The sequence below is a fragment of the Alosa alosa genome, chromosome 19 (genome assembly GCF_017589495.1).
Source record: "Alosa alosa isolate M-15738 ecotype Scorff River chromosome 19, AALO_Geno_1.1, whole genome shotgun sequence".
NCBI classification, from domain to species: Eukaryota; Metazoa; Chordata; class Actinopteri; order Clupeiformes; family Clupeidae; genus Alosa; species Alosa alosa.
The window spans coordinates 7,942,952-7,952,727 of record NC_063207.1 but is presented as its reverse complement, the minus strand read 5'-3'; the positions used below and the strand labels follow the sequence as shown (position 1 = coordinate 7,952,727).

At 43.0% G+C, this 9,776-nt stretch overlaps 1 protein-coding gene across 1 annotated transcript; it reads right to left on the bottom strand.

Annotated features, from left to right (window-relative positions):
• Positions 1–61: 61 nt before the first annotated feature.
• LOC125284559 (saccharopine dehydrogenase-like oxidoreductase) lies at positions 62–9,037 on the bottom strand. The gene is made up of 12 exons (XM_048228543.1): positions 8,738–9,037; positions 7,642–7,754; positions 5,982–6,062; positions 5,275–5,404; positions 4,686–4,735; positions 4,323–4,453; positions 3,601–3,718; positions 2,457–2,576; positions 2,215–2,271; positions 1,781–1,892; positions 1,150–1,231; positions 62–1,016 (listed from the first exon to the last, which is right to left on the bottom strand). The coding sequence occupies exons 1-12, from the start codon at positions 8,934–8,936 to the stop codon at positions 926–928; spliced, it is 1,284 nt and encodes a 427-aa protein (XP_048084500.1). The 5' UTR covers positions 8,937–9,037; the 3' UTR covers positions 62–925.
• Positions 9,038–9,776: the final 739 nt, after the last annotated feature.

The following is a 9,776-nucleotide window of genomic DNA, read 5'->3' as shown; positions in this document are numbered from 1 at the left end:
CCGTACATCTTTAAGCATTTTGTTTCATCAGTAAACAAGACAGACCCGGGTACACAGGTACTATAGTGCATTTTCCATTCTTTTATTTTTATGTGGAATTCCAAGCCACAGCAACAGCAGGCAAAGAGGAAATGAAACACATTAGTAAACTGCTTTCCAGTTACAGTTAACTAATCCCCCAAAAATATATTCTACAAATCTATTCCTTACTATGTGCTCAATCACGTTTTTAGTTCATCTGAAGTTCACATCTCATTCATTCAGCTAGGTCCCAACAACAATAACAAGAATGGCCATTTTGGTCACTGATACACAGTAAATAAATGTTAAAAGTTTTATCAAAAACTTTTGTGTGTTCCTTTTTGCCTTTTAAACCTTAGTTTAGGAAGGTGTGCTTAAACATTCATTAATCTCCTTTTATCTTTTAATTAGTGTAGCAAAATAAGTTTCATTTTGACTTGTCATTTAAACATAAATATGGTTTAGATTCAAACACTAAATGGGAAAAGTCCTGGATATGCAGCAGAGAGAGAGAAAGAAAGAGAGAGAAAGAAAGAGAGAGAAAAGAGAGAGAGAGAGAGAGAGAAAAGAGAGAGAGACCGAGACCCAGGGGCAACAAGCTGCACTGATAATGCTACAGCAGGAGCATAGTTCATCTAATCACACTCACACACACACACACACACTCACACAGGCAAAGGCAAAGACACCCACTGAGCTACTGAGCCCAAAAGACTGCAAATAAACAACCAACCAAAAAACCCAAAACAAACACTGATAAACATTGATAAGACAAAGCGAAAGTGCCTTGAAGAGTTTCTCCGTTTCAGACCAGGCAGAGGGGTGTTGGCGGGGAGCTCTTGCTTCTGGGGGGCAATCCTCAGGTGGGAGGCGGAACTCTGGGGATGGAAACCGCGCAAGACTCTCAGACGACGGAGAACTTGATGCCATGCTCGTCCAGGCGATTGATCAGGCTGGTCTTCGCAAAGGCCGCTCCGGGAGAGTAAACTCCTCCCCTGTAAAAGATACCAATACATCATGGCCTGGCCTAAAGATAGGTAGGACGTGCACACCACCACTCTACCAAACAATGAGTATTTGCTGTATTGTGTTGATGTTTTAACTGTGTCAGAGTCAGGGTACACTCACTTCGTGGGGAGGGATTCTGGCTCATTCAGGATAGTCATGGCGGCCTGGACCATGGCTATCGGGGTGGCGACATAACCAGCCTCTGCAGGAAGAAGGGAAGGAAAAAACATCTATTGCATTAAGCACATTCTCTCGAACCCAGATTAAATGAATCTCATCAGAAATCAAACAAACTAATCACACAGCACTATGAAGACAAAAGTGTCAATAAAAAAAAAAGTATGAACATCCATGTCTGAAGTGTGTTCACCCTACTTCTGCCTGGCTACGGTGCATGTATGTGCGTGTGTGTGTGTGTGCATGTGTGTGCATGTGCATGCATGTGTGCTCAGTGGCACGTTCTGACTACAGGCCCGTTCACACCAAGAATGATAACAATAACGATAACTATAAACAGATATCGTTCTCGTTAATATGAATGACGATGTTCACACATAAACTATAACGATAACAACATGAAGAATTATATCGTTGGGGATCACTTTCAGAGCGATTTTGGTTATAGTTATCGTTATCGTTCTTGGTGTGAATGACCCTTTAAACCCATCTACCTATGAACGTATTTAGAAATGTCCAACAGTGTAATAATGGTGTCGAAAGGCTTTCCAGCGGCATGGAGTAGACCCCATACCTGGTCCCTGCACGACTGTGCGTATCTTGCCATTGGGTTTTCCCTGGCTGGGGTCCTGTCCCTCAGTGTAGCCCTCGCCGTAGAATGCAAAACGGAATGAAGAACCCTCCATCTGAAGAACCAGAACAAACATGTATACAGGAACACATTCAGCCACCTGCCTTGAAACTTTATAATGAGACTTTCAACGGAAATGGTAGTAATGGTGGTGGAAATTGTTCTTTGAAGAAAGTTGGAGTAACATTTGGAGTTACTTCTTCCTACATATACTGTAGTTATATACCAATTTTTTTATCTTCGTGGAACATTTTGAAAGAATGCACATTATGCTGGCCTAAACAGATTAACCTCTTAATCTCAGAAAACTGGCTGGGATGAGAAGTGAAGTTGAAGTGAAGAATGAATATGATTTACATAGTGGGAAGAAATCACACCTGCTTTCTGGTTGGACCAGCCTTGGAGAATAAACCAAAACTGAAGAACTCTGGATACTGTATGAAGGGAAATAAAATGACCATGAAATATCAGACAGAGTTTGAAATACAGACATACAGCATCCCACAGCTTTCAGTGTAGTACATGCATACGGTAGACAGAGACGGTTGAGAAAGCTTGTTCTAAACGGTTGAAAAGTGTTCTAAAGGATCTTTGACGTAGACCTTGCAAGGAGTCTTGCCTTAATGAGAAGGTTCCTTCCAAAGCTGAACTTCACCAGGAACCAGAACATCATGCCAGCAAACAGAAGCTTGACTATGGAGGAGATCCCCCCGATGCCTGCATATGCACCATACTGTACCTGAGCAATGGGGAAGAACAAAGAAAGAGCTCAATCTAGAGAGCTAATCTAAAGACTACAGCACTAATCAAACAGACTAAGCTAAGCACATCTCTATTCACAAATACTATCCATCAGAAAGGCCAGTTAGTGCTAGCCTTATGGAACAGAAAAGCGGGTTAGACAAGTTAGCCTATAGCTAAAAGGGAGTTACCGGCTAATTGGTCTAACCCACTTCCAGTGAATTATGCTAAGCTAGGCTAATGGTGTCAGACTGGGTTATTGCACACACACGGAAGTGAAGGGTATGTATCCTCTAATCTAACTCTGGGGTTGACAGCATATAAACTAATTCCCCCAAAAAATTGGCGTGTTCCTTTAACACCCTCCACAACACAAACGAGGGTACGCTAAAGTGGTCAGAGTGGGATGGGGGAGTGGACAGGCTGTGGAGGTCTACTGACAAACACAGGATTAGGAGGGCAATGCTGTTTAACATACATGGAATGATTACTATGTACTGTAGAATAGGGGAGAGATGATGGAAGAAGGTACATAACCAGTCTAAGCTGTGCCCTTAAGCAACTTCCAATGGAAAGAGACAAAATACTGCAGCAAACTCTTTACTATTGACTTCTAATACAAATGTTCTATGCAGTACTGCAGTTTTAGAAATACAACTTAGATTTGTTAATATTCCTATACTATACTACAATATTTCAATGTTTTTTATCCCAAACAGATCCTTAGTCGTCAGAATGTGAGAGTCTGTTAATCTGGCTTGGTTGGTGAGTCATCCTGTTGGTGAGCTAACTGGCCCCGTTGGTGAGCTATCTGACCTGGTTAGTGAGCTAACTGGCCCGGTTGGTGAGCTAACTGGCCTGGTTGGTGAGCTAACTGGCCTGGTTGGTGAGCTAACTGGCCTGGTTGGTGAGCTATCTGACCTGGTTGGTGAGCTATCTGGCCTGGTTGGCGAGCTATCTGGCCTGGTTGGTGAGCTATCTGGCCTGGTTGGTGAGCCATCTCCAGATGGTGAAGGACTTACTGGGCTTTCCTTCTGCTCCTCTGTCAAGTAGCGCTGGGTCCTCTTCACCACGGACACGTCGGCACCCATGAAGGGCACCGCGTACTGCTGTACCTCGTTACTGTAGAACAGTGCACTCCTGTGGCGGGGCAAAGAACACATGATCATCTCACAAAAACAGACCCTGGACGGAGTGCAATCCAGCATGTCTTAGAGCATGACCTGCAGCATCACTGCTTGAGTACGGGACTAGCTACCCCACTAGTGCATTCTTACTACCCCTCCTCCTCTGTGGCACACAAACCAGTGGTGCATTCATATTAGCAGACACTGGCCAATTATCATAAAATGTTTGCAAGCAGTATTTTGTTTGCCTTAAAAATCAATTGTTTAACTCAAGCCTAATTCCCCAAATGGTTGAATATCCCTTTAAAAAAAGACCAGGGGTGCGTACATACATAGGCAAACGTTCACAAATGTCTGCAGTTGTCTGTTTGCCTTGAGTTCTCTGTGAACATTTGCGAACACTTGCAAACAGTTTGAGGAGGTAGTTCTCCAAGACAGTACAGTGGGGCTGGACGAAGGGTTACCGTAAAATAAAATCTTTAATATATATATATATATATACACATATATACACCCCTTGCCTCCTTATCCTTAACAATGCATCCCACAGTTTCTATTCTGCTGCGAATGGTCAGTTCTGAAATACTGCACCACAGAGACCAGACACAGTGCCCCACCTCCTCTTGATTTTTGACCCCACGACGGGCAGGGGCTGGTATCCAAACTTCCTCCTCAGGCTGCGGAGCTTGGGGCCGTCAGCGAAGCCGTAGATGGCCGACTGCCAGGTGCCGTCGTGGATGCAACCCCCCTGGGCCAACAAACAGGACATTGTTGAGAGAGGGGAGAGAGAAGGTCAGCCTACAGTTGTCACAAGGTCAACTAACAAGGTGAAAACAGAGAGAGAGAGAAAGGGAGAGTGAGTGAGTGAGTCAGAGAGAGAGACAGAAAGAAAGAGTGAGTGAGTCAGAAAGAAAAAAAGAAAGAAAGAGAGAGAGAGAGAGAGAGAGAGAGAGAGAGAGAGAGAGAGAGAGATTGCCTACCTCTGATCCTATGCCTACAGTTAGGAAGCTCTCCACTGCTGTAAGAGTACCTGTGTGTAATACATGCAAATTGTTATTTATTACATTCCATTAACACATGGAACGCAAAGAGAGTAAAGACTGAGCCTGAACACTTAAAACTGAACACTACATTAAAAGGTAGGGTAAGCGATGCTGGACGACATCGCGTTTGTTTATGTTTATGTTTCTTAGCAAATGCTTTTGTCCAAAGCAACTTGCATTATATCTGAACTACAGACCAAACAAAACACAGCAAAGAGGTAACTCTCTCCTCACTGCCACTCACTATTATTTAGGGGACACGCTGCCCCCACTTTGTTTGTTTTAAGTTCATGGAGCCAGGACCGTGTTAAGACAGTTTTTTTTGTCAGAAAACAGTTTTTTTTTACAGTGTTCTCATAAAATGGAGAGCTAGCGGATTGTGAAGAGATAGTCGCTGAATGTTACAAAAAGTGCTGCGTGTTAGAAATCGCATAGCATCGCTTACTCCACCTTTATCATTCTGAGCACACACCACCCGATGTTCTCCAGTAGCAGACCTTATAGAGACGTACAGATGGGGAGGTACCTTTAAACTGGTCCCGGGTGTAGAGCACACCCATGTCAGCAGGAATGGAGTCGAATCCACAGCTGCCGATTATGTAGACTCCCTTTTCTGCAGCCTGGTGGTCGTAATTCAGCTGCATCCCTTCTAGGAACTACACACACACACGCGCGCGCACACACACACACACACACACACACACACACACACACACACACACACACACACACACACACACACACACACACACACACACACACACACACACACACACACACACACACTGGCATTTCAACACTCTCTGATGTGAAGCATAGAGTGGAAAAAAACATCACAGCACTGAGTTTTTCGCTGAGCTTAATGGCCCCATAGCCATTTAGCAGACAGTAACAGACTATGTGCTAAAATTGCATTTGTAGCAGAAGATGTTTGAGGTATGTGCATTACATGTGAATACAACTGACTGATATTTAACTGACTGACAGTGTAATTGGCTCATTCATTTATTCCCTCACTCTCCACCTCAAGCTGGTGTGTGGTGAGCGATCTGGCGCATAATGGCTGCCGTGCATCTCCCAGATGGGTGCTACACATGGTGATGGTTAGTGAGGTTCCCCTTCAGGTAAAGTGCTTTGGCTGCCTTGATGAAGCGCTACATAAATGCAAGTTGTTGTTGTTATTGTTGTTGCTACTACTGACTCATTCAGAGCGAATGCTACTGAATCGCTTACCTGAGGCTCCCCAGAGATGTCGATATGATGGGCTCCATTCTCCACACAGGCCTTCACCACAGGCTCACCCCAAAACCTGTACTGTTACACAAGGATAAAGACCTTACAATCACGCAGCTGCATCCTCATATGACCATATTGTCATCTGCTTCATGTGCTTCAGCAATATAACAAATGGGTCATTCCACGTCAATCCAACCAGGGCCCACGCACTTAGGTCTCAAAAAATTCTGAAAAAATTACCAGGTGTACGTATGTTACCCAGGAGACACACTGTAAAATTACTCTTATATAAGATCAATACTTTCCAAGATACAGCCAGTTTTACAGGGGGAGGGGGGTGTCGATTTTGTTCGGGCTCTTTTTTTTGTCAAAGTTCACAAGCCCACAGCGCAAGACCTAAACCATGTAGGAGGCTCAAATTTTGCATTTTGCATGCTGGTACATAAATAGGAATAGTATGTAGCAAAATCGTCATGTTTGGTCTGGATAATCCTGCATGGTCATAGCTGTCCCTCAAAGTTTATACAAATTTTATTGGAGTTTTTGGCTGGGCTCTGTTCAAGCCTTCAGAAGACATATTTGTACTCAACATAGGCTCTTGATTTATTTTCCTTACTGAGATAAGTAGAAACACTCTCACAAAAACAATGAACAGAAAATAAATTCCTTCAGGGTCTGAACAGCAGACCTTAGAAGTCTAAAAAATCATTTTGGTTCTCATTTTCAGAGCACCTAAACACCTTGTGGGAATATACAACGATTTTTTTTAATGTTTTTTTCTTTATTCTCCATGATCTTTTCTTTTTAAAAACACCAATTTGACTTGTCTTATGCAAATCTTTCTTTTTCACTTTCCACCCTGAACATGGGCAAAATGCACCATTGACATCAATATGTTTTGTATAGAGCTACCACAGGTTACTCTATACAACCACAGGTGTCAGTGTGGTGACTCTATATAAAACATATTGATGTCAATGGGGCATTTTGCCCATTTAGTTTAGTTGTTGCACTGTGGGCTTGTGAACTTTGACAAAAAAAAAGAGGCTGGACAAAATCGACACCCCCCTCCCCCTGTAAAACTGGCTGTATCTTGGAAAGTATTGATCTTACATAAGTCATTTTACAGTGTGTCTCCTGGGTAACATAGGTACACCTGGTAATTTTTTCAGAATTTTTTGAGACCTAAGTGCGTGGGCCCTGGTTGAACTGACGTGGAATGACCCAAATACGTGTTCATAGCTTTACTGTGTAACTACATAATATCTGTGGTCACTAATATAATCCACAATGTCTTTCGAATCCGTTTTAGTCCACAACATGGTTATGGTGTAGTTGCCCCATTTTCGCAACTCAAGAGTTTGACAGTGTCAAGAAATGGTCTCTAGTGCAAAGTACAAAGATAGCCATCAAGGCTAATAATAGCTATTACACAACTTTGTGATCGTACCATGTAATTGCAAAAGATTTGCATGTGGCCAGACCTTCATTTTATAGTGTCATACGTTTTTATATTGCACTATTCAGAGTCTGTGTCCATTTAGATACCGGTAAATGGCGTCCACAGACTACCAGTCAGGCCATACTGTTAACAGTGTTAACACTGGCCCGAGACATTGGAGCTGGAACAATCCAACACTGTGTGCTGTATACTTACAGGGCCCACACAGTTGAGAACAATGACCCCCTGTTTGCACATGGCTGCCAAAGAGTCCGGTTCCCCGACATCAGCCACGATAATGTCAACCTCCGACTTAAGCTCCGGTTTACCTGTTGACACCAGAGACAAGTACATGACAGTTATATGGCACGGCCACTTTGACAGTCATTGAACTGGCATGACCGGTCAGTAAAACAGAATTAATACATCATTCAGAGCAGAATAAACACTACAAACACTGTAGACTAAAGGAGAAATGGACAGAAGCAAATGACTTGATGAAATTATTTAGGGGAAACAACCACTGCTTGTCATCCTAGCTAGCACTTGGGCTGATTCTGTGTCTAAAACGGTCACAGACAGTAAGGTTATGTCCTGATTGTGGATGGCAGTAATCGTGTCGGATGATCACGGTTTTTCCAGCAGCTGCCGATCAGTATGCCTAAGCATCCCTGGAGAAGAGCTGCCTGTGGCCGCAGACCAAGACTTAACTGACTTCAAAGGCTGCATTCAGTTGAAACTCATCCAGACAGTATTAGCCTTGGTCCTACTCTGGCGTAATGGCCTGGTAACACATTGCGCTTCGTTGATTTAAAATAATCTGTGTGTACACTTCATTCAATCGGTAGAGAGGTTCCCCTGACTCTCTTGCTAATGTGAATCAATATCCTTTATTCGTTACATTCACAAAAGCCTTGTTGTCTACAAATTAAGGTCGTGCCTTAATTCGTGACACAACCCGCTCATTGATTTGCCAGGGAGTGACCATCGAGTCTGGTCTGTGAATCTCAGAGAATGAGTGCATCGTCACTTAAGCAAGCTCGCTTAAACTTAACAAATTAGCTTAACGTAATCCGATGTTTAGCTTGATTCACACTAATTAGTTTCCTGCTACTATTTCATTGTTATTACCACTGACGCGTTGCAAATTCCTAGCCAGCAACCTACAGGTACAGTTAACAAGCTAACCGTTATCTAGCTAGCTATGCAGCAAATGTTGGTCCCAACAAGCTTTGCCCTGTACATAAGAATATACAATGTTATGCTCTTCAGATAGTTACATTTCTATGCAAGGTCTGTATGCAATACATACCGAGCACCCCTGCGGCCTGTTCTAGAACTTTTTCCAGCTTTTGCCTACTCCTCCCCGCGATAGCCCATTTCAAGGTTCCCTTGGGACCCTCCGACGACGTCCGTGCAACTTCTTCAATGACAAACTGTCCCGTGAATCCCGAGGCCCCAAATATGATGATGTGATAAGGTCTTGCAGAAGATGTATTGACCATAGCCATGTTCGGAAGTTAAGGTTTGACAGCTCCAAGATTCAGCGTGCTAGGATGTCAACTAGTTTCACCGTCTCCACTCTACTTCCGTAGCAGCACAGATGACACTTGGCTCGTGTACTCTGATTGGAGTTGACCGTTGCCGTTGACCTGCGCAGGCCAATGACAAAATGCCGCTTGATTGGTCAATTTCAGGGATTTACAGCTGTGGTTGGCCAGTACAGTGGTGTGGCTCAAAAAGCCTGGAAGACACGCCCACGCCATGCCACACCATCAATGTATTCCAAACACAAGACTGTATCCACTTTTTAAAAAGTTGTAGTAGCGTCATTCATGTAAAATGTGTACCATTATATCAGCAGTGTATACTCGCTTTAGCACCCCACTACAGCAAACTCAATTTTCCATTTTTCCTTCAAATGGACATTTAGATTTGCAAAACCCTCTATGGCATCTCACTTCACTTAATTTCACACAGACTCCACTGTGGGTAACTATTAAAGAAACGCCCTTTGCCATCCTTTGTAGCTGCTGGACCCATACCAAGTGGTCCAAGCAATATACTGTTCAGCAGAGAAAAACTACTGCTAAATTAAAAGCAATATTGCTTGTAAATTGTGTTGGCGATTGTGAAAAAGACAAGAGCTCTGCCTAATTAGTATTATTGTATTGTATTTGTACAGTATTATGATCATTGTATTGTATAGTATTGTCTTCCTAACTATCACTTATTGATGTGCATGTAAATAGAAGTATTTATTTATGATTAACACACATTCAAATCAGATGGAAAGAAAGAACAAGAACAATGAGAGAAAATTAAGTCCCAACAATAAGATTTATTTACCA

Bases quoted from the DNA above. Each gene is read 5' to 3' on its own strand.
- LOC125284559 (XM_048228543.1), bottom strand. From the start codon at position 8,936: ATGGCTATGGTCAATACATCTTCTGCAAGACCTTATCACATCATCATA. The intron at 6,063-7,641 runs GTAAGTATACAG...CTTGTGTAACAG, and splicing joins TTCTCAACTGTGTGGGCCCT to TACAGGTTTTGGGGTGAGCC. The intron at 1,232-1,780 runs GTATGGGGTCTA...TTCTTCCTGCAG, and splicing joins CACAGTCGTGCAGGGACCAG to AGGCTGGTTATGTCGCCACC.